Here is a 24,348-nt window from a genome sequence, read left to right on the forward strand (position 1 = left end):
TCTGGTGCCTACCAAGGCGAAGTCTTTATGCTGGTGTACAGACTAGCGGGTTTCAGAGCCAGAGTGGCTGGACCAGTCCCTTCCCCTCCCCCAACCCCGTCCAGTTCCCTCCATCGAGGGCCCAGGTCACCCCCTGAGGGAAGGAGGGGCCAGAGCCTTCTTCCCCCATAGCACCAATCTGGACAGGCCATCCCCGGACAAAACAGAGAAGTGCCTTCCAAAGTGGGGGTGAACTGAGCTGAGAGAGGGGAGGCCTTTTTGTGGGGGAGACCAAGAGTAGCACCGTCGTAGCAATGGGGTGGGGGGCAAAGGGGGATACACAGGTAGTGGCGGAGTACTGAGGAGTCCTGGCCTCTCTCCCCACCCGTGATATGCAGATAGGGCTGTGCGTGTGTCTGTGCGGCTGGGGAAATCTTCTGGATTGTAAGGGAGCCCCAGGTCCCCCAGGTACCTGGGGTCAAGTAAAGGGAAGTGCATCTCTGGAGAGCTGGGGGTGGGGCAGTGGTGGTGGTTCTAGGAGAGGGAAACTTCAGGGGCATGAGATCAAGAATGGAGGGGCTCAGGCGTAAAGTCCACTAGCAGAGGCACTTGGAGGCTGAGTTCTAGAACCAAATGAATTTTGATCTGAAATCAGAGATGATGGGAGGCTGTGAGGCCTCGAACCAGAGGAATCTATAGACTATACAGAATGGAATTCAGAAGTCTGAGGACCGAGTTCTAGAACCAGAGAGATTTTGGAGACCAGAGAGATTTTGGAGTCAAGATCTAGAATCAGGAGCTGGGGGTTGTAGGGTCTAGAACCAGAAAATTTTTAAAGGCAACATCTAGAATTAGAAGATGTTTGGAGGCTAAGTTCTAGATCTAGGGTAATTTGGAGTCATAAGATCTAGAGAGGGCATTGGAGATTGTGAGGTCTAGAACCAGGAGAATTTATAGGATGAAGTCTGGAATCAGAAGACATTTGAAGCCAAGTTCAAGAGTCAGGGGAAACTGCGATCATCAGATCTGGAATCAGAGGGTCCTGGAAATCGCAAGGTCTGATGGTGTTATAGCCTCGAACCAGTGAATGATGGAGGTCATGAGGTCTAGAGCAAAAGAGAACTGGTGTGTGGTCTAGAACTATTAGTGTGGTTATAAGATCAAGACACTTACTTCTTTTTGATTGGAAAAGCAAGTCTTGAGTGTAGAAAGTTGAAAAGGAAGGAGCTGGGCATCATGAAGCATCATGATTTAGAAGCTTAAGGAGTCTGGATTTGGAACCAAATGTATTACAGGTCAGGAAGACTAGAACCAATATAAAGTTTAGGTTGTGAGGTCCAGAACGAGAAAGAGCTGGCCGACGTGAGGTCTGGAATCAGGGGTTTGGAGCATGTGAGCTCGAAACCAGACTGTGTCTGGGGGGCTGTGCGGTCTAGAACCGGAGAAGGCCAGGAATTGAGTGGCCTAGAACCGGAGAGAGCTGGAAGTCATACGATCTGGAAGCAATAGAAGTTGAAGGCTGCCCCCGGAAATAGGAAGCCCATGAATGAAGCCAGTGCCCAGGGGAGACTGAGGACAGCAGAAGCTCCCAGGGGAGGGGCAGGCAGAGTGGGGTGGCCACTTGGGAGGCTAAGGGGTTGATCTGAAGTTGCTAGGGGTGAGGTCTGCCCCAGAGGCCCCCCCCCCATTAACACCTGAAGAAGGGGGGGTGGGAATCAGAGTTCTGCATTCTTATGGGCCCCAGGCAATTCATAGCGATTAAAACCCTGTTGTGAAAACAACAAAAATGGATGGAAAGAAACGCGACTGTGGTTATCAATACTCCCCAGAGCCCAGAAACACAGACCCGAGCCCCTACCTCCCCCACCCCTCATTACCCAAAATCAAGCCAGGAGAGTGGGAGAAAGGGATGAGGTAACCAGTATAGAGAACCGCAAGGGAAGTCCTGAGAGAAGGAGGAGGAGGGCGCCAGGGACCCCCTCCCAGAGGTCACTGAGCTGAGGCCACCCCAGAAAGCCCCCCCAGACATGGAGGGGCAGAGGGGTGAGGGCTGAGGTAGGCCCGAGGTGGGCGGGGGCCACTGAAAGGAGAGAGGGAGCCCCTCTCCTGGTGCCCCCATCCTGTGCTTTGGCTGCCGGCGTGGAGTGTGGCTGAGGTCCTTTCTGGGGAGTGGAAGGGCGCGGGGAAGAGGGCCCGCAGAGCTGGCTCAGTTGGCCTGGGCCAAGCCTGCCGCTGGTTGGAAGTGGCTCCTGGGCTCCACGGGGTCCTCGTCCGGGTAGAGAGAGAGCAGCGGGGGACCCAGGCCTGTGGGGAAAGATGAAGGGTCAACCAGTGGGGGTTCCCACCCAAACCCGTTTCTTCCCCTCCTGACATTTAAAAGCGTGCGTGGTGAGGCAGGCATGCCTGGGATCAAATAGCAAACTCTTGGGCCAGTTCTGTCTTCTGAACCTCAAGTGTCCAGGATGTTTAAGGCAGTAGTTAAGAAGGCTGGAGTCACGGGCACCTGGGTGGCTCAGCTGGTTAAATGTCCGACTTCAAATCAGGTCATGATCTCACGGTTTGGGAGTTCAAGCCCCGCATCGGGCTCTCTGCTCTCAGCATAGACCCCGCTTCAGATCCTCTGTCCACCCCGCCCCCCCCCCCCCGCCCTCCCCTGCTCATGCTTTCTCTCTCTCAAAAATAAAGAAGCATTAAACAACAAAACAAAAGGCTGGAGCCAGATGCTGCCTGAGTTGGAATGCAGGCCCTGCTGTTTACTTGCTGTGTGACCCAAGGTGGGTGATGTCACCTCTCTGTGCCTTGGCTACCTTGTATGTAAAATGGGCTAACAATACTTCCTCTCCGGGGGCTGTTGTGGGAAGGTAAGTGAATCAATCCACGTGAAGTGCTTTGGGCACTAACTAGTATTGGTAAGCTCCTAGTGAATTGTTGTTACCTAGAAAACAGGGACGCTTCTATCTGCCTCACGTGTGAGAACTTACCCACTCAGAAAATACCGTTGAGCTCCTGGTGTGTGCCAGGCACCAAGGACACAGCAGTTAACAGGACACATGAACCTCCCGGCCCTGACATTCCAGCGAGAGGGATCAGTTGGGTCGTGTACACAACACGCTTAGCCCAAAGAGTGGCACAGAGTGAGCGCCAGGTAAATGTTAGCTCTTCGTTTACAAATATGTACTGAGGCCCTGCTCTGTGCCCAGCCGCTGCCCTGCCTCACACAGAGAGTATGGCAACCACAAGACAAGTCTGGCCCCTGCCTCCCACAGCGCACACCCCCAGGGAGAGGACAGCCAAAAATCAAATAATGACAGGAACGCTTATGTAAATATGATCTGTGATGAGTGTTATGAGCCATGAGCTTAGGAAGTTAGGGAGGGCTTCATGGAAGGGGTAATACTCGATCTGAGATCAGAAGGATGCAATAAATAGGCAAAGAATAGAAGAAAAGGCATGCCAGGCAGAAAGATCAGCATATGCAAAGGCCCTGAGGCTGTCTCCTCCAGCAAGATTACTTCAAAGTCAGCACACTGCAGTCAGCCACCCACCTCCCTCCCCTCCTCTCTGCTTCAGCCCTACTGGCCCTGTCTTCCCCCAACTAAGACAGATGCACTCCCACCTCAGGACCTTTGAATTTGCTGTTCCCTCTGCCTGGAGTGCTCATCCCCCAGAAATTGTCACAGCTCACTCCCTTACTTCCTTCAGGTCTTTGCACACATGTCACCTTCTCAATGAGACCACTCTTAATCATACTACTTGAAATCAAAATCCTACCACCCCAGAGTTCCCTTTTCCTTTGCATACACTATTTTTTCCAGAAGCGCTCTGTTCCTCTCTCGGGCCCTTAATTATATGTGTTTCTTCATTCTGGACCGTCTCCCCCACTAGCATGTCAGCCCTATGACAGCAGGGATTTCTGTTTTGTACACAGTCATGTCTCCAGCCCCTAGGACAGTGCCTGGCACGTACTGTGTATTCGATAAATAGGTGTTATATGTAAGAAGGACAGACTGAACCAAAAGACAGTCACTGTGGCTGAAACAAAGATGTGAGGCCGAGTGGGGTCTGTGAGGCACAGGGCAGGGCAGACCCTACAGAGGCTGGAGTACAAGGTTGAGGAGCTTGGTCTTTCTCAGAAGGGCAGTAGGGAGCCATGGATGAGTTTGGAGCAGAGGGAGGTCAGGGTCAGATTCGTGCTTTGGAAAGATCTCCTAGCTAATGCCTGGACATTTTTTTGTTTTTGTTTTTAAGTTTACTTATTTATTTTGAGAGAGACAGGGAGAGAGAGAAAGAGAGAGATAGAGCGAACGTGCACATGTGGGGGAGGGGCAGAGAGGAGAGACAGAATCCCAAGCAGGCTACGCGCCATCAGCGCAGAGCCTGATGCAGGGCTCGAACTCACAACCTGTGAGATCATGACCTGAGCCGAGATCAAGAATCAGACGTTTTAACCCGCTGCGCCACCCAGGTGCCCCTACGCGGAGGTTTTGAGTGGAGCTCCGGCTCCTGACGGTTTTGCTGGCAGGTGAGGACAGTAGCTGTGGAACCAGCTTCGCGTGAGGGCGGACATTTCTTGAGTGTTTACTCCTCGGGTCTTGTGCTAGGCTCTTCCTGTGCTGCCCCCCCCCCCCCCCCGAGATCCTGAAAACCTCTCCTTCAGGTAAGAACTATTGCAATGGATCCTATTTGACGGAGGGGGGACTACTGAGGGTCCAGAAGCAGAAACTGTTTTCCAAAGCCACGCAGCTGGGAATGACCAAGGTAGGACAGCCCCCAAAGTGTAAGCAGACACAAGCTTCGGGAGATCTAGATTGGGCCTGGGCTCAGCTTCCACCCCAACGGGCCGCGTTGGCCAGCCCCTGCCCCCCTCGGAGCCTCTCTTTCCCCTCCTCGGTGCCGCTGAGAGCAGGGAGGGGCTGTGTCTACCAAGGTCACAGCCAGGCGCCGACAGCCCCCACCCTCACCCCTGCCACCTTCTAGATTGTCCCACCCCTCTCTCAACCATGGTGGGGTGTGGGGAGGTGTCCTAGGAGAGAAAGGGACCCAGGTCCTCTGTATACCCAGGGTGCTACTCACGGAGGGGCTCATTCAGTTCCAGGAGGTGGGTGCTGGGATCCTGCTGGCTCCCTGGAGCTGGCCCTCCTGTCAGAAGGAAACTCTGCAGGACAGAGACAAAGCTGCCACCACCACCACCACCATCATCGTGAACATCCCAGAAGGCAGGATGGTGCGGCGGTTAGGAGCACTGTGGGGTTCAGCAGCCACTTGTGGGCTATGGGACTTTGGATTAAGCCAGGGTCCTAGACAGCTCTCCTCTGTGTGTCCCTCCAGAGCCTTGTTCGCCCCTTCCTCTGTGTCCCAGCAGGCCGACCTGGGCGGGTGGATTCCAGCAACATGCAGCCTTGTTCTAGGTATTCCTGTTGGGCTCACATAACGGGAGATGCTCTCAGGAGGGAGGAGGAAGCGGGGCGGTATTTGATCTCGCTGCTTCTCTGCTGGCTTGTCACGGGCTGGCGGTGTCCCTCCGTGGAAGGTTTCTGCTCTTACAAGACCTACTCTCTCCAGGATCTGGCGACCGCGGCCCGCCCTGTGCCTTCAGACTGCGGACGGTGCCGACTCCCCCACGCTGCTGGCCCCAGCGGGGGCTGCACCCCCTCCTGCCGATACCCTATGCGCTGCCCACACCTTGGCCAGTAGTCCTGTTTTTAGACGCTCCTCCACACCCCCGTCTGAGCGCGCCGTTTCCTGCCCAGAGTCTGACCGATGCGGTTGCTTGACCTCTCATGGGTGAGTGTGAATACCACCACCAATAATAATAATAATAATAATAATAATAATAACCACAACATCTCAAGAGTGGTCATCAACCGCGCCTCTCGCGTTCAAATAGCCCTGCTCAGCGTGGGGAGCCAGAGACCTCTTTTGTGGGCATCAGAGAGCCATGGAAGGTCCTGGAGGGAGGCTCTGTGGAAGTGGCACAGCCTGGGCAGGGTTTCGGAAAGGGTGCCCTGGTTGCCATTGTGCAGAAAAAGGACAGCAGAGGCGAGATGGAAGCGGGGAGATGGGAAGAAGGGGGGCGGGGGTTGCTGCTTCTGCTTGGTTGTTTTTATCCTGTTTATCAACAGGCACTAAGGATCAGCTCAGGACCTAATTTCATTTGCTTCTCGTGGTAGCCCTGTGGGATGTCACCACCCCCCTTCCCAGATGAGGAAACTGAGGTTTAGAGTGGTCACCGTACCTGCCCAAGGTCTCACAGTTATCAGCTGGCAGACCTGGGACTTGAACCCAAGTCCGTCTGACTCTAGTTAGTGTCTGGCCTCCTAATGCTACACTAATAATCCAAGGCCAAGACCTGCTCTAGGTCTGGGAGGGAGGCCCATGGGAGTGTAGGACGTTCCCACACCTACTAAACTTTGTCATTTCTCCCCTTTACCCTGCTTAATTTTTCTTCTTAGAACTTACCACCAACTTAGATAAATTTGCATGGCCTCACCTGGACGACTGACCTTCCATTTGACCTTCAGCCACCCCTTGCCCCTGTCTGGTTCCCCCCTCCCCCATACATAAAACAGTAGGTTTAAGCCTGCTAGGTTCTGAGGGCCAGAGAATCCCATTAATCCCCCAACATACCAGGCTGAGGGGAGGCAGCAGGAAGTTTTCGGGTTCTGGGCTGGGGGACCGTTTGGGGGGTTTCACTCCCAGCAGCTCCACCCCCTCGGCCTCGTCCTCTGAGCTCTGAGCCAGGGTCCTGGGGAAACACAAGTAAGAATCTCAGAATACAATAAACCTGAGCAAGTGTGGGCACCACTGTGAGGAGATGATGAGCATTCATTCATTCCCCTAAGTGTTTATTCCTTTACTCATACACTCACCCATCTGTCCATCCACCTATCTGATCATGTACCCACCCATCAATCTACCCAACTATCCATTGATCCATCCTTCCATCCAAACATCCATTCATCTATTTATCCATCCATCCATCCATCCATCCGTCCATCCATCCATCCATTCATCCGTCCATCCATCCATCCATCCATCCATCCATCCATCCATCCTTCCATCCATCCATCCATCCATCCATCCATCCATCCATCCATCCTTCCATCCATTCATCCATCCATCCATCCACCCACCTACCCATCCATCCATCCATCCATCCATCCATCCATCCATCCATCCAAACATCCATTCATCCATTCATCCATCTATCCATCCATCCATCCATCCATCCATCCATCCATCCATCCTTCCATCCATTCATCCATTCATCCATCCATCCATCCATCCACCTACCTACCATATTCATTAATTTCCTCCCTCCCTCATTCAATAAGTCTTTATTAGGCACTCACTATACATCCAGCACCAAGCTGAGAGCCTTGGGAAACAGTGAGATGTAGCCATAAAATCTCTTAAGGATAGTAAAGGGACCATTCTGGACACCAAATGGGCACATGCCTACCACACAGAGTGCAAAAACTTGAGTATTAGTAATTTAATGTCTCTGGAAGGGGGACACGGACCCTCTGAAGTTATATGCACAACTGCGCATCTGTACGTGTATGAACGTTCTTGGGAAAGAGTCCATAGCTTTCAATAGATTCTCAAAGGTGTTAGGAAACTTAGTTCTAGACGGTTTCTTTGACACTGTTGCAATGTCCTCTTAACTGTGACAAAAATGGTCGCTAGGCCAGATATAAATATGTTCCAAAGGAGAGGGCCCCGGCAGGCTGGTGGGATTTGGATAAACAAGGAGAACAGTGGAGGGCATTCCAGAAGGAGGGCACAGCCTAGGCAAGGAGAGAGGCTGGAACAAGCATGGCATGGGCTGGGGACACTGAGGGCCTGGCGGGAGCAGAGGTCAGCAGGAGGAACGATGAAGGGTGAGGCTGAAACAGGAAGACAGGAGCAAGACAGGGGTTCACTCCCTTCATACCGTCCCTCTACTGTGGCTCACCTCTTCCGAGCCCCAGCCACGGGGGACGATGCCAAAGGGTCCCCTCTGGAAGGGCTGGAGCAGCTCAGCCGGGGGTCACTCCCCCAGCGGGGCAGCAGGGAGGGCTCAGGGGTTGGGGGCGACAGGCCATGGAAGCTCCGAGCGCGGGGCCGGGGGACAGCGCCTGGAGGTCTGCGGAAGGCCCTGGGTAGCTGCTCGCTGGAGTTGAGCTGGAAGTCATCATCCATGGAGATGTAGGGGGCCAGCATCTCCAAATCCAGAGCATCGACATCCTGCGGGAGGCAGGAGGAGGTTAAGAGCAAGAGCCTTGGCCTCAGGTGGGCCCGGGCTGGAGTCCCAGCTCCGTCGCATCCGAGTTGTGTACCTGAAGCCAAGAGTCTGAGGGGCGCCCGGGTGGCTCGGTCGGTTAAGCGTCCGACTTCAGCTCAGGTCACGATCTCACGGTTCGTGAGTTCGAGCCCCACACTGGGTTCCCTGCTGTCAGCCCAGAGCCTGCTTCGGATCCTCTGTCGCCTTCTCTCTCTGCCCCTCCCCCTGCTCTCTCTCTCTCTCTCAAAAGAAAAGTCTGAGCTTCGGTTTCCTCATCTGTAAAATGGGTGTAAGGACCCTGTGGTAACCAGTCACCGAGATGGCTCTCAAGCATCCCACCCTTGGTGTTTGCGCCCCAGCGTAATCTCCTACTCCAGTGACTAGGGTTGATCTGGGAACAACCCTGATGGTGTGTGACTTCCAATGCTGGGTTGTGAAGAGACTGTGGCTTCTGTTTTTGCTGGTCCCTTGCTCTGGGGGATGCCCTCTGGAGAGGCCCCCATGGTGAGAAACGGAGGCCTGCTGCCTGCAGGCGCATGAGTGATCTCGAAGGCGCACCTTCTCGCCCCTTTCAAGCCTTCAAGTGACGGCAGCCCTGGATGACGTCTCGACTGCAAGACGTCTCGTGACATCTCTCCTGCACGAGACGCCAAGCAAAAGCCACCCAGTTAAGTGGCTCCCAGACCCCCCCGGTCCCCAGAAATGATGTGAGGTAATACACACTTATTATTTTAAGCTTCAGAGTAGTAATCTGTTATCCAGAGACAGATGACAAGGTTTTGCCGCCGTAACGAAAAACCTAAAAGGCGGGGTGGCTTTAGCACAGGGCAGTGGGCGCAGGCTGGAAAGGCCCTGAAGAGCCTGTCAGGGCCTAGACCGCCTTGAACAAACTGTTGGTGGAAACGTGAACCATGAGGAGCCAGCCCGTGAGGGCATAAAGGGAGGTGAGGGATGTGTTACGAGAAGCCTGAGGAAAGGAGGTTTTTGTTTTGTGGCAGCTAAAGTTGAACACCGGGCGTTGCGTGCAGTTTTCTGGAACAGAGAACACATGACTCGTGAGCCGGGCCGTCTAGCTACGGGATTCCCAGCCGCGGTGCGGGATGGCTGCCTGATTTCTTGCCACTTGGGAGCGAAGGCAAGAGGAGAGAAGAGCTAAAAGAGAAACGTTAAAACACGCAGGAGCTGGGACTGGAAAGTCTGGAAGATTCTCAACCTCCCCGTGACGCGAAACATTAACTTTCCCCAAAGCGGGGTGTGTCCTCTGTCAGGGCTCCTTGGGATTTCCTGGGGGGCAGGGGTGTCTTTGCTCCTGGCGGTGAGCCCCTGGTGCCACACCGGATACTTTCTGGCAACAAGATGACTCGGGCGGGGGGCTGGTCGTGCCCAAAAGGCCAACTATGCCATGAGAGGGGTTGAGGCCACGTGAGATCAGCCTGACCTCCAGGGGAAGCGTGTGTAGAGATGGAGATCAAGGTCAGCCACACGGGCAACAATCCAGCCATGCCGACAGAGTGAAAACTCTGGACACCACAGCTTGGGTGAGCTTCCTGGACTGGGGCTACTCTGTGTGTGCCCCCCCACACCAGTGCCGGGAGGGGAACACGTCCCCGGGGTCACAAAAGGCCTGCATTTGGGAAACTCCTAGTCTCAGATTCCACCCTACGGATCTCTTCCTCTGGCTATAGTATTCTTTTGCTCCAACAAAACGATCATCCTGGGGGCGCCTGGGTGGCTCACTTGGTTAAGCGTCCAACTCTTGATTTCAGCTCAGGTCATGGTCTCACTGTTGGTGAGATCCAGCCCCACGTTGGGCTCCAAGCTGATAGCAAAGAGCCTGCTTGGGATCCTCTCTCTCCCTGCCCCTCCCTGGCTCACCCACTTGTGCACACACACACTCTCTCTCTCTCTCAAAATAAGTAAACCTTAAAAAAATCATTAAAAGATCAACCTAAGTCCAGTGCTGTCCTAAGTTCTACAGCCAGCTCTAGCAAATTGTTGACACTGAGGGAGTCCGTGAGAATCTCTGAATTTGTAGGCAGCTGGTCTGAAGGGAGGGTGGCCTCGCGGACCCCCAAGCTTGTGGCCGATGTCACAAGTCTTGGACAGAAGTGGCAGACTGGAGGACGGCGACCTTCACCTTCCATTTGGCTGACCCTGGGAGCTCCCCAGATGGTGAAGGATGCTAAAATTGAGAAATGGTTTCTGAGCAAAGGAAAGTGCTCTCCGGAAGGCATGGTCTAAAGATGAAGCCAGCGTGTGACTATAAAAGTCTTTGGTTAGACTTCAGGAAGATCAAAGGCGTTGCCTAGAACATCCTTCAGGCAGATAAACTAGAACTTAAGGATATGCTAGTCGATCTCAGACAAACTTCCTCACTCTGTCACTCATCATCTCCGCAAAATCCCAAGGCAGAGAATGGCTTATCTCAAAAGAGACCTATGAGCGTGACTTTTGTCTAATGCAGTGCATTCCAAAGAGATTCACATAAGACCCACGCCTTTTTAAATAAGGATTATTATATAAACAGAAACACTGCCAGCTTGGACTGGAAGGGACAGAGACCGTGCTAAATGGAAAGAGACCTTTGGGCCACCAAAGTTCCCTGACAAGCAGCAGGTTCTAAACCCCTCCTCCCCCCCTGCCCTCAGCTGCAAATACATGTCACCTTTTATGAAAAAGGGAGGAGGATTCTGAGGGAGAAGCCCAGCGTCTACAGCGTGGAACCAAGAACCATGGAGAAAGCCTCTAGGAAGTACAGTAAAACCTTGGACTGCAAGGTAACTTGTTCTGCGAGTGTTCCACAAGACGAGTAAACATTTCTAATAAATTTTAACTCGATAAACGAGTGAGGTCTTGCAATACGAGTGTACATGATGGTGAATGTCACGTGATCACAAATGAGCCCGGTGGTTCTTGAAATTCGCTGATACTCGAGTACTTCGTGTTACAAGCGCGTTTTCGATGAATTATACGCGCAGACCAAGGTTCCACTGTCGTAGCAGTGGGTTCTGATCAAGGAACTTCCCATAGTTGCCCAACTGGATTTCAAAACTGCCTCGGGCCAGCGATACCTGTGCACTCCTCTCCCTCTTTTTTTTTTTTTTAACTTTAAAAAATGTTTATTTTTGAGAGACACCGAGACAGAGCACAAGTGGGGGAGGGGCAGAGAGAGAGGGAGAGAGAATCCTAATCAGGCTCGAACCCACGAACCACAAGATCATGACCTGAGCCAGAGTCAGACACTTAACGGACCGAGCCACTCAGGTGCCCCTCCTCTCCCTCTTTTTGACCAGGAGGATACATGGCATCACTCCGTGCCTGTCCCGCCACTGTGTGTGGGGCATGTGGCTGGCTCATCACTTGCCTCTTTAGTTCGCAGGCCAACAGAGGGGGAGCTTCACCACATCCAGACCTGATGTAGGTGATGAGATTCTGGACTCCAGGCTGACGCTGTCACGGGAAGACTTTGGGGGCACTTCGGAGGGGGTTGAGTATATTTTGCAAGAGGGAGAGACATGCATTGGTGGGATCCCCGGTGGTCCTTGCCTTTTGGTGTTCACCCTCCCTGCGGATGCCTTCTGCATTGTACCAGGATTGGTCTGTATGACCAATACAATTCGGTGAAGTGATGATATGCTGTTTCTGAGATTAAGTTATAATCTTCTGTCTTGGGCTCACTCTTGTTATCTCTTGGATTCCTTGCCTTGGGGGAAGCCAGCTGCCAAGCTGTGGGGACACTCAGGCAGCCTGTGTGGTAAGGAATTGAGGCCTCCAGCCAGAGCCAGTGAGGGACTGATGCCTGCCAACAACTACGTGTGTGAGTTTGGAAGTGGATCCTCTAGCCCCACATGACTCCCCTGATGGGAGAGCTTCACTTCAGCCTCATGAGAGACTCAGCAAAAACCATCCAGCTAAGCTGCTCCCAGATTCCCGAGTCTCAGAAATGGTGTGACATAATAAATGTTAGTCGTTTAAGGTGCTCAGTTCTGGGGTAATTTGTTAGGCAGCAATAGGTAACTAATATATCATGTCACTGTCATTTATCTAGCCACTAAATCAGTCATCCAAACATTATCCATCCATCTATCATCTAATGAACCAATGGCCTGTCTGTCTAACTACCCAACCAAACATGCATCATCCATCCATCCAATCCATCCATCCATCCAAATAGCTGTCTAACCATCACCCATCCATCTATCTACCATCATCCACCTAATGAATACAGTGCTCCATTCATTCATCCATCCACCCACCCATCCATCCACCCATCCACCCATCCACCCAACCATCCATCCATCCATCCATCCAAAAAGCTATCTAACCATCACCCATCCATCTATCCACCATCATCCACCTAATGAATACAGTGGTCCATTCATTCATCCATCCACCCATCCATCCATCCACCCACCCATCCATCCACCCATCCATCCATCCATCCATCCATCCATCCATCCAAAAAGCTATCTAACCATCACCCACCCATCCATCCATCCATCCATCCATCCATCCATCCAAATAGCTGTCTAACCATCACCCACCCATCCATCCACCATCATCCACCTAATGAATACAGTGGTCCATTCATTCATCCATCCACCCACCCATCCATCCACCCATCCACCCATCCACCCAACCATCCATCCATCCATCCATCCAAAAAGCTATCTAACCATCACCCATCCATCTATCCACCATCATCCACCTAATGAATACAGTGGTCCATTCATTCATCCATCCACCCACCCATCCACACACCCATCCATCCACCCATCCACCCATCCACCCATCCATCCATCCATCCATCCATCCATCCATCCACCATCATGGATGGGTGTCTAACCATCATCCATCCATCTATCCACCATCATCCACCTAATGAATACAGTGGTCCATTCATTCATCCATCCACCCACCCATCCACACACCCATCCATCCATCCATCCATCCATCCATCCATCCAAAAAGCTATCTAACCATCACCCATCCATCTATCCACCTAATGGATACAATGGCCTTTCTATCCATCCATCCACTCATCCCCTCAACAATTCCACCACCCTTCTCTCAGGCTCATACATGTCCGCCCTCAGAGCAAAGAGGTGAAGACTGTTCCTTCCATGCCAGCCCTTACCTGAGCTATATCTAGATCTGTCTCCACAGCCTCAAGGTCTTTCCCAGAGGCCAAGAGTTTGTGTGTATTCTCCATGTCCACGAGTGGTTTGTCTGGCAGATCGGCCTGTGGAAAGAGAGTAGACACTTCAGGAAATCTTGAGCCTAGAAAATATTAACAGTAAGGTAGTCCACACATTTGAGCTCAGAGGTAGGAGTGAGGGTCACATATCAGAGGGCTGGGGACCCTCACAATGACCAATGAGATGGCTACTTGTTACCATCCCAATTTTATGGGTGAAGAAACTGAGGGCCTGTTTGTCCAGGGTAACACAGCTAGTAAGTGGCAGATTCAGGATTTGAATCCAGGTTTGTGTAATTTAAGACATTAGATGTTCTTGACTCTTTGAGGTCAAAACTCAGAGAGCCTGGATGCTTGGCCACAAGCAAGGAGAGGGGTCACCCATGCCAGTCCCAAATATCCCAGGTTTTGGTCCAGGTAACAGTTGAAGAACCTGGGATCTAGGTCTTAAACCCCAAACCCCATCTCACCCCAACCTCCCCACTGCACAGATGGAGAAACTGAGGCCCAGAGAATAGCAAGATTCAAGCCAAAGGCCAAAGCAACCTGGATCCCAAGCGTTCATATGGGAGGTACCGCTTACCGGAAGAGGGCTTTGGGGGCGCCGTGTGGCTGGGGGTGCGCTGGGGGTGGCAGCTACTGAAGTCCCGTCCAAGATAGGTGCCAGGAGGCGACGGAGGTCAGGGCTACAGAAGCTGCGGGGGTCAGCGGCCAGGGTGGCCTCGCTCAGGGCAGGGGGATGCAGGAAGGCCAGGATCCGGGGACCAGAGGCATCTATAGGACATATCGGTGGGGAGGACACAGGACGGTCATCCAGGGCTGAGGGGCAGAGCCCCCTCGCCCCCAAACCCCAGGGAGCCTAGTTGACATTTTCAACAACCAATCAGGGTAGACACTGTCCACAGTGCTGGGGAACTGAGTTCTGGAAAACCCTTGTTGGACCAGGTTCTGTCTCTTCAGCTGCCAGATTGTGGTGAGGCCCTGAAGGGTCCTAGAGGGGCCAGTGTGGGGGAGGGGACACGCAGTAGGCTCGGGATAGTAGCAACTGCCCGACGAGGGGGAAACGTTTTAATCTTTAAAATCAATACTGCTGGACCAAGGCACATGACTGACCCGATTCTCCAGTGGCACAGAACAGCAATCAGCCACTCAGCTCTGGGGGGCTTGCATGTTAGGAGAAAAGACTGGCCCAAGGCCCTCAAGGAGGTTCTAAGGTCCCTGGAGGTCAGTTCTGAGCCAGAAAAGGAAAGGATATCAGTGACCCCACACCACACCCAAGAGCACGGGTTGCCAGCAACAGCTTGAAGAAGGTGACGGCCTTGAAGAACCAACAGGAAAAGAAGTTTGCCCAGGATTGAGGCGTCAGGTGGGGGGAAGAAGGAAGAGGTAGAAAGGAGCCGGACTTGGGAGGGTAAGATTACTGGACGCCAATGAGCAGTGAGGTGGGAGCAGGGAACGAGCTGAAGGGTGGGGGCAATGGGGAGCCATAGCAGGATTCAGAGCAGAGGGGCAAAAAGACTGAAGCAATCATCCCAGGGACACAGAAGAGGAAGGATAGAAGAGAGAAGAGTGTTCTGGGCAGAGGAAACTGCCAGTGCAAAGGCCCTACGGCATGAGAATCTAGCATATTCCATGAGCACTAAGGAAGCTGGCACCACTCAGAGTGTGAGCGAGAAGGGGAGGGAGGCAGGAGGCAGGTCACACACGGCCCGGTGAGCCACACTATTAAAGCATTTGGGCTTTCCCTCCAGCATCCTGGGGCCACAACCCCTCCCAGTCCCAGCCCTGCCCCATACCAAGGCTGTCCCCAGGATCAGGGGCGTCCTTCTGGGAGGGGGTGCCCCGCTGAGCGGGTCTGCGGGAGTGTCGCTCGGTTTGCTCCAGGGACAGCACCACTCCGGTCTCTTCTACCCGGCTGGGGTACAGGGCAAGAAGAGGAAGTCAGGGAGGGTCCTCGGCCCCAGCCCAGGCAGCCCCCTCAGCTCATGTCCCGTCACGGGGAGGCAACCCCACGCAGGGGCAGGGCGGCATCGTGCAGAAAGTTATTTGCCACATTTACTTGTTTCTTTTAAGGATTTAATTTTTGTTGAATGCTTTTTATTATAATAGCATTTAAAATAAAGTTATGTGTGTCTTCCCAAGCTCTCTCTGTGGAGGGAGACGGAAAAAACGAGTTGGCATTTAGCACAGCCTGGGTAAGGGAGGGGAGACAGGGGTGGGGGCGGAGGGGGGAAAGGAGGGACAGAGAAGGGGAGGGTGAAAAGGCATAAGAACAAAATATTCTCTTCATATTTACTTATAAAGATATTCTCATAGATGGATTGATGAAGTATATATAGTTGATGTTCTTACCTTACCAAATAGGAAGAAGTCAGAGGGGTACATTTTAATGGATAAGATTTTATTTATGAAGTTTCTATTCCTAGACATTTTTCATATTCAAGGGAATGGGTTTATAAATATATCCTTATGTCCCCCGCGCCTCCCTTCCCCCCAATCGCTAGCTGCCGAGACAACCCAAATGTTCGCTGAGCAAATTGGCTTTTGGAGAATTGGTCTGGGGGCTGAGAACCAGGCCCTCATTTGCATAAAAATACCCAGGATGGCAGGTGGATGGTCCTCCCACGAGCGGTTTGAGACACTAGGACCCTTCCCCACCCTCACGGAACCCCTTCTGGGCTGGAAACATCCCCATTTAGGCTGGACCAAAGCCACCCCATCCCCTTTGAAAAACACAAGGCCGCACAGCCACACCTATACACACACGGTACACACAAGCGCAAACAGGAACACTCATATACACCCAAGTGTATACACAAGACAGCTGTGCATAAGCCATGCTCTAAGGCTCACACGTGCGTATTTGGCACAATCGTTCATTCCATAAACATTTCCTAGACAACGAGTATTGCCTGCTGGCTAAGAACAGCGGCTCGACAGCCTGAGGCCTGGGTTCAAATCACAGCGGTGCCGCGTTCAAGCTGTGAGGCCTTGAGCATGTGGCTGAACCTCTCTGTGCCTCATTTGCCTCCTCTGAAAAGAGGCAATAGCAATAACACCTTCTCCCCAGGTCGTTAGGAGGCTTAAATTGACCAACACACATAAAATGCAGAGAGCCGAGCCTGGTACCTGGTGAGCGCTACATAAATATTTGCGATTCTTGTTTGTCGAACACCTACCAGGTGCCAGGCGCTGTTCTAGGTGCTGAAGATTCAGCGGGGCCGCGTAGGAATGAGTTGTATTTTTTTTTTTTTTAATTTTGTGCGTGTTTATTTTGAGGGCGCATGCGCACATGCGCACACGCGCGCGCGCACGCGCAGGGGAGGGGCGAGGGTGGAGAGAGAGAATCCCAAGCAGGCTCTGCCCTGCCAGCAGAGAGCCCAACACGGGGCTCAGACTGACGAACCATGGGATCGTGACGCGAGCTGAAATCGAGAGCCGGACACTTAACCGACTGAGCTACGCAGGCGCCCCTGGAGGCGTATTTTTGTAACGGAATCTCTTACTGCAGTGGAAGGAGGCTCAGGTCTGGAAGGGGAGGGATTTTTACACGACAGAATAGAAGTGCCCGCGTCCACACAAATAGCTACCCAAGTGCACACCACACCACACGTACGAAGAACAAGGATCATTAGTACCATAGGCTCCTTATGTCGCTGATATTAGGCAAACTCCTATTCATTCCTCACCCATTTCTGCAACAAAACTGAACTTCCCAGGCCTGCTCTTTGCCTAGAGTGCAGAAGACTGGAATCACGGGGCCTGGCCACAGAAAGGCAAACCTTCACAATGAATGAAAGGGGTTTTGAGCAGAGAGGGGGGCAGGACCCCCTCTCCTTTGCAGTGACAAATGGCCAGACCTCTTTCCACATCTGCAAGTTATTCAAAGGTTCTGATTTGAAAAGGTGTGAAAGTGAGGGCATTCCAAAGGTAATCAGCCCCGTATTCTTGTGCAACACAAAAGACTTGTGCGGATGCACCTGTTACCCACTTCTGTTTTCTACCAGAACGCATCCTTGATCAAAAAAGACACAGGGAAACTCCTGAGGCTTTAGAAACTGATACCATGAGCTGGAAGGTAATCTTCAGAGAAAAGCTGTAATTCACCCTGTCTTAGGTGCTCCCGTGCCGCCCTCTTCACAATGTTGTCACAGTGGGAAACTTCTAAATGCTTGATGCAGTGGGGGAAAGCCTGTACGCCCGGTAGAATGAAACAAAACGAGACAGAACCAGACAGAACGAAATGCTGGCAGCCGTGCAGAGGAACCTTCACGCTGCAGGTAGGAATGCAAAATGGCGCAGCCTTCTCGGGAGATGGAGTTAAACATACACTGACCATACGACCCATCCGTTCCACGCCTAGGTGTTTACCCAAGGCAAATGAAAACATGAGCTTACAAAATCTCGTATGAGAACATTTACAGTAGCTTTCTTCGTAATCACTCAAAATTGGAAACGGCCCAAATGGCCTCCAACGGGTGAATGGATAAACCAACTGGTCTGTTCATATTCATACCACAGATCGCCACTCAGCGTGAAAACAGAGCCACTGGGGCGCCTGGGTGGTTCAGTCGGTTGAGCGACGGACTCTTGATTCCGGCTCACGTCACGATCTCATGGTTCATGGGTTCGAGCCCCGTGTCAGGCTCTGTGCTGACAGCACGGAGCCTGCTTGGGATTTTCTCTCTCTCTCTCCTCTCTCTCTCTCTCTCTCTCTCTCTCTCTGTCCCTTCCCCCTGCTCTCTCTAAACAAACATCTTAAAAAAGGAGCTACTGAGGGATGCCTGGGTGGCTCGGTCGATCGAGCGTCCTGAGCATCCAACTTCAGCTCAGGTCATGATCTCACGGTTTGTGGGTTCAAGCCCCGCATCGGGCTCTGTGCTGACGGCTCGGAGCCTGGAGCCTGCTTCGGATTCTGTGCCTCCCTCTCTCTCTACCCTTCCCCTGCTCAAACTCTGTCTGTCTGTCTCTCTCTCTCAAGATAAATAAGCATTAAAAGAAATTTTTTTAAAAAGGAGCTACTGACAAATATAACATAGATACAATTTAAATATATTGTGCTAACTGAAAAAAGCCAGAACCAAAACGTTACATACTATAGGATTCCATGAACATGACATTCCGCAAAAGGCAAAATTCTAGGGTCAGAGAACAGTTTGGTGGTTGCCAGGGACTGAGGGTGGGTGGGGGGGTTCACTATGACAGAATGTTTTGGGGCAATCTTCTATAGCTTGATTGTGAACGTGGTTACACAATCCCGGGCCTTTGTCAAAACTCATAGAACTGTATACCAAAAAGAGTGAATTTATTATATTCCATTTTAAAAATGTTTTTCTAATGTTTAATTTTGAGAGAAAGAGAGAGAGAGAGACAGAGCGTGAGCAGGGGAGAGGCAGAGAGAGAGGGAGACACAGAATCTGAAACAGGCTCCAGGCTCTGAGCTGTCAGCACAGAGCCCAAGGCGAAGCTCGAACTCACGGACCGCGAGATCATGACCTGAGCCGAAGTTGGACGCTTAACCGACTGAGCCACCCTGACACCCCTATACTTCAATTTTTAAAAGGCAGCAAAGCCCCCATGATTCTGCTAGATTTACTTTGATTTGAACGGACTCTTGTTTAATTTAAATGAACAGCAGGCACACCCACGCACATACCTGTGCGCATTTGGTCACGCGTTCTGCGTACACGTACATGTGAATACTCCCTCTCACGGATGTGTGCCTGACACACACACACACCTATCCACACACATGCAGGCCAGACCCACACACACAGCCGCCCCGCCCCCTCCCACTTACCTGATCAAAAAGTGGACGCAGACGATGCTCTCAGACTGGGGACCCCGGCCCCCTGACACCACTGTGGCCTGAGTCTGGGTCCACAGATAGCCACCACTCCGGGCCAGGAAGCGATACTGCCCCGTTACCGCCTGGCCCTTGCTCAGCACTGGGGAAGGGGGACGAGGAGGGGGTCAGGGCCCCAGAAGGGGCAAACGGGGAGAGGAGGCTCTGGGGGCAGGGGGTTGGGGATGCGGGAGCCGGTGCAGAGAAGGTTCCTTGGGGCGTGGGGAGCAGGGAGCTGGTGTCTGGGTTGGGAGCGGGGCTCCCTGGAGCGTGGGGAGCTGGGGGGCCGGTCGCAGACTGCCGGGGAGTCTCACGTACAGGTGTGAATGCTCTGGCCAACGGCGTCCGAGTCCAGAGCGTGGATGTACTCGTAGGCGGAGCAGCCGATCAGGTCATCGGGGCTGTAGCCGGCCACCTCTGCGATCCTGGGGTGGGTGCAGTGGGGCCTGGTCAGTTGGACTGGCTGAGGTGGACGGTGGGTGGAGGGAGGGGCTGGGGGACACGGGGGACCAGCCAGCAAGACAGAGAGAGACAGGGTCGTAATGCAGAGAAAGGGAGAGTAAGAAATGGAAAAAGAGGCGTGCTGGGCTGAATGACGGCCCCCGGAGAGATCCACCTCCCCATCCCCGGACCCTGTGACTATGAGGCCTCACGTGGCGAAGGGGACCGTGCTGGGCACAGGGGATGATTAAGTGAAGGATCTTGAGATGTCGCGCTTCACCTGGATGATCCGCGTGTGCCCAGTGTGGCAACAGGGGCCCTCACAGAGGAATACTCTGTCCAGGGCAGGTGTTGATGGAGGCGGGGGTGGGGGGGTGGGCCGTGTGTTCTGAAGTTGGAGAAAGGGGCCCCAAACCAAGGAATGGAGGAAGATTCCGGAAGTTTTTAAGGCAAGGAGCCTCCAGAAGGAATGCAGCCCTCGACTTTAGCTCCATAAGACTCGTTTCAGGCTTCTGGACCTCCAGAACTCTGAGGTCGTGACTGTGTGTCGTTTTGAGCCACTTGGTTTTGTGGTGACCGCTACGGCAGCAGGAAATCAGTACGAGGTGGGGGTGGGGCAGGGAATGGGAAGAGTAAAGAGAGGGAGAGAGCGAAGGAGCAGGGAAGAGAAAGGAAGAAAGGAAATCACAGTAAGAGAGGAAAAACCCAATAGAAAGTAATAATGCTGATGATGATTAAACATAGACACGTCCAGGGGCACCTGGGTGGCTCAGTCAGTTGGACATCTGACTTCGGCTCAGGTCATGATCTCACAGTCCGTGAGTTCGAGCCCCGCGTCGGGCTCTGGGCTGACAGCTCAGAGCCTGGAGCCTGCTTTGGATCCTGTGTCCCCGTCTCTCTCTGCCCCTCCCCCACTCATGCTATGTCTCTCTCTGTCTCTGAAAAATAAATAAACCTTAAAAAAATTTTTTTTTAAAATCCAAAAATAAATAAACCTCAAAAAAAATTTTTTTAATCCAAAAATAAATAAACCTTAAAAAAATTAAAAAAAAAATAAATCCAAAAATAAACATTAACAAAAATTTTTTTTCAGTAAAACCAAAATACGCTTCTCTAGAACTCTCTCCCAGGCAACACACTGGGTGCTCGGAACAGGTGCTCTAAGGAGACTCTGGTCACTTTCCAGGACAGATGAGAGCGCGGCACAGAGATGCGATGGCCTCCGGCCAAGAGTACATAGCCAGGCTTTAAACCCAAGCCGTCTGAGCCCAGACTTGCCATTCCCGAGCACAACTCCAGGGTGAGGGAAGGAGGGAAGATGCCGAAACAGGAAGGAGAGGGAGGAACAAAGACTCAGAGACAGACCAGGAGAAAACCCAAGGCCAAAAGACCCACAGAGGATTCACAGACACCCACACAGAGACAGAGACGGATGGCATCAGAGACAGACGGAAGTGGACCAGAGGGAGAACAGTGGGGGCAGGGCGGGGGGCGGTGGATGGGCCGGAGCTAGGCATGAAGGAAGAGGAGGAGCTGGGCCAGGGGAGGGGGTGGGGGGGCCGCGGGGCTCCTGCCCACCTCTCATCACAGTAGGTGAACTTCATGTCCAGGCTGTGGCGGCTGAGGAAGGCCCCCCGGCCCAGGGGGGGCTCCAGGCTGCCCGGGTGGGGGATGGCTTCACAGATGAGCACCAGGCATTGCAGGGGCGGCTCCAAGTTGGGGCTCCCTTCGGGGGAAGTCTGCACAGGGGGCTTGTAGGCCCTCATGTGTCCAGAGCAGTACAGCACCTAGTTGGGATGGGGGGGGGGCAGGCAAAGGTGGTGATGCACATGGGCCTGGGGTTCCCATGGGCCCGGGAGATATGTCTCTAGGTGCCCCACTGGGAGCCGAGAACAAACCCCTGACCTAAGGAGGTTCTGATCCAGATTCTGAGACTCAGGGAGCTCTGAAGACCCCAGATTCCAGCCCCGTGGAGACTCCAAGCACCGAAGCCTGAGGGCCCCCAGCCCCAAGCCCACAGGCTCAGAAAGGACACAAGGACTCCCAGCCCTCCGGCTCCACGGACACCCAGCCTTCTAGATTCAGCCTGAGGGTGCCCCACAGGATCCCCACACTCGCAACATGCCGCGAGAATTTTTGGGCTCAGGCCCAGCCCCAGCAGGCCCCCAGGCCCCTCACCCTCCTCCAGGCCAGGCCCTGCCCACCTTCCAGGTGGCCGCCTTGAGGTTGAGGGTGCGCCCGCGGCTGGTGAGGGTACTCTTCATGCGCAAAGAGAAACACCGCTCGGTGGGGGCCTCTGGCTTCTTTTTGGACAGACCTGGGGAAGGGCCACGGGGAAGGGGGTGAGTGGGTCGCTGGGCGGCTCTGGACAGACTTGACTAAAGTCTCCCCGGCCTCATTCCCACAGTTGAGACCTGGAACCAGGGAGGGCCCCAGGGCTAGGGAGTGCTCCTTGCCGACACCCCAGGGCCGGGCCGGGTCCCCTCTTCCCATTTCTCGGAGTCTGGAGAAACGGGATATGCGGGGGGAAAGCCTCAGCTTCTATAACCAGGGGACAGAGGCCTCCAGGGAACTCACTCGGCCGGGGGGTCAGGGCGTCCTGGAGCTCCTGTTGGTCACAGGGGTGGATGAAATCAAAGATGCTGTGTCCGATGAGCTCCAGCTGCCAGGGAGGGAAGCAGGAGGTGTCTGGGAGGAGGCGCACTTTCACCAGGGCCTCTGACCCAACTCCTCCTTCCTGTCCTCACTGCCCTTCCCCACCCCCCACCCCCCGATTCTCCCCCCCCTCCCCCGCCCCAATTCGTGAGCCTGGATTACTTTCCCAGGCTTTTCTCTCACTCACTCACTCACTCACTCACTCACTCACTGAGCAACTACTTCTTGAGGACCTGCTGTTTGCCAAGCCCTCTTCTAGATGGTAAGCAAAGCTGCGGCCACGCAGGCAAAATCCCTGCCTCTCGGAGCTTACTGGCTAGTAGGGGAGATGGCCGATGAGCAAACACATCAAACGCCACAGTTATAAAGCAAGAGAGGAAGTGATACGAAGAACTTCAAGGTTCGGCAGTGAAATGATGGGCTGCTATCTTAGAGGCAGTAGTCAGGGCCCGTGATAGTGAAACAAATCGCTGAGCCAAGCCAGCGAGGCGGTCGTGTGGCTCTCTGGAGTGTTCTGGAAAGGGGGAACCACAAGTGCAAAGGCCCCGAGGTGAGACCCCATTCCAATCCCACCTGTTTGGCAAGCCAAGGACTCAGCGTGTTGTTTCAGTTCAGGCAATGAGCCTGGCGCTGGCCGGAGGGGCATCAGATGGAGGCAGATCCACACAGCTCTCAATCCAGTGGTGGTGTGGACCAGGGGAAGAGAGCTCTCTCTCCTCTAACAGCCCCTTTGTAGCTGGATTCAAATCCTGGCCCTGCCACTTCCTAGCCTCGGGGCCTTGGGACAGTCACCTCTCTGAACCCCCAAGCTCGGGCGGAAATGGTACCAAGAGTGGGATAACAAAGCAGGAGATAGGCTCCAAGTATGGAGTCCGTTTATGTGAAACAGGAAAAAGAAGGGTAACCCTCCCGTGGGGCATGCTGTAGGGATGAGCTGAAATCAGTTCCCCACCCGTATCTCCTGCCTCCCCATCCCCAGACCCCTGCTCAGGCCCCTCTTCTCTTACCCGGGGCCCAGCACCGCTCCCTGTGGACCCTCAGCCTCGAATCCCAGCCTCCACCTCTACCTCTGGGCACGCCTAGAGAGAGCTTTCCAAAACGTAAGTCCTGTTCTACCTCTCCCACAGCCTCTCCCCTGCTGAAAATCCTTCTATGGCTCCCCAGTGCCCTGGCAGTAAACCTGCTTTGGTCCTAAATTACCTAGCTCTGTTGACCTCAGGATTTTTTTTTCCTCTCACCCCTCCCCTTGCACTCTGCACTTAGCCAGGAGAAGCATCTCGATTTCCTCCAAATGCTCCGTTTTATCTCACCTCTGGGCCTTTGCATATTCTGTTCCCTCAGCCATGCACATTCCCAGCCTTCGCTGTTCCCGTCCATTCGCCCTACCTTCTGACTGGCTAAGTCCTTGTGGTTTCAGCTCAGGTGTCTTCTTTTCCAGGAGGCCCTCGATTCCCCCTCAGGCTGGGTCAGGTAACCCCCTACCCCCACCCCTTCCCCTGGCTCACACAGCCCCCTAGAGTGCCCCATCCCAGCCCCGATCATTCTGAGTCCTCCTGTCTGGTGACACGTCTGCCTCCCCTCTGTACGGGGAACCCTGTCAGGGCAGGACTAGGGCAGTCTCGGTCACCTCTGGATCCCGGCATCGCCTGCCCAGGGCCAGGCACAAGGCAGGCAGCGCCTCTCACCTGACTGAGGCCCAGGTGTTTGCTGACATTCTCCGACAGGTAAGCCATGTCTCCCTCGGCAGTGAGCACCATGACGAAGCCCTCCAGGGCCTTCAGGTAGCAGGCATCCAGAACTTCTCCCCCTGCTCCCACCTGGTTCCACTCCCCTGGTGTCAGGGCCAGGGTGGGTGGGGTGTGTCTAGTCAGCCATGGATCCACCCTGGCCAGCCTCCCTCTGCCTTCCCTCACTCAGAAGAGCTTCTAGGTACCCCCCAGGTGAGCAAGAAACATACACCGGCGG

The 24,348-nt window shown here is 53.6% G+C and overlaps 1 protein-coding gene across 3 annotated transcripts in view; it reads right to left on the reverse strand.

Annotated features, from left to right (window-relative positions):
• Window positions 1-24,348, reverse strand: part of HIF3A (hypoxia inducible factor 3 subunit alpha) — a 30,540-nt gene continuing 6,192 nt past the window's right edge. For 2 of the 3 annotated variants that reach the window (XM_043600472.1, XM_043600473.1), the window contains exons 3-14: window positions 22,306-22,390; window positions 21,933-22,045; window positions 21,307-21,515; window positions 19,606-19,712; window positions 19,243-19,390; window positions 15,239-15,357; window positions 14,026-14,216; window positions 13,383-13,487; window positions 7,937-8,208; window positions 6,607-6,724; window positions 5,053-5,134; window positions 1-2,283 (exon numbers count right to left, since the gene is read on the reverse strand). In XM_043600472.1, the coding sequence (XP_043456407.1) occupies window positions 2,186-2,283; window positions 5,053-5,134; window positions 6,607-6,724; window positions 7,937-8,208; window positions 13,383-13,487; window positions 14,026-14,216; window positions 15,239-15,357; window positions 19,243-19,390; window positions 19,606-19,712; window positions 21,307-21,515; window positions 21,933-22,045; window positions 22,306-22,390 (1,647 nt within the window). In that variant the 3' untranslated portion in view covers window positions 1-2,185. Of the gene's footprint in view, window positions 2,284-5,052; window positions 5,135-6,606; window positions 6,725-7,936; window positions 8,209-13,382; window positions 13,488-14,025; window positions 14,217-15,238; window positions 15,358-19,242; window positions 19,391-19,605; window positions 19,713-21,306; window positions 21,516-21,932; window positions 22,046-22,305; window positions 22,391-24,068; window positions 24,215-24,348 lie in introns of all 3 variants that reach the window. The other variant, XM_043600470.1, reaches the window with a different exon arrangement.

Source organism: Prionailurus bengalensis, chromosome E2 (genome assembly GCF_016509475.1).
Source record: "Prionailurus bengalensis isolate Pbe53 chromosome E2, Fcat_Pben_1.1_paternal_pri, whole genome shotgun sequence".
Lineage (NCBI taxonomy): Eukaryota > Metazoa > Chordata > Mammalia > Carnivora > Felidae > Prionailurus > Prionailurus bengalensis.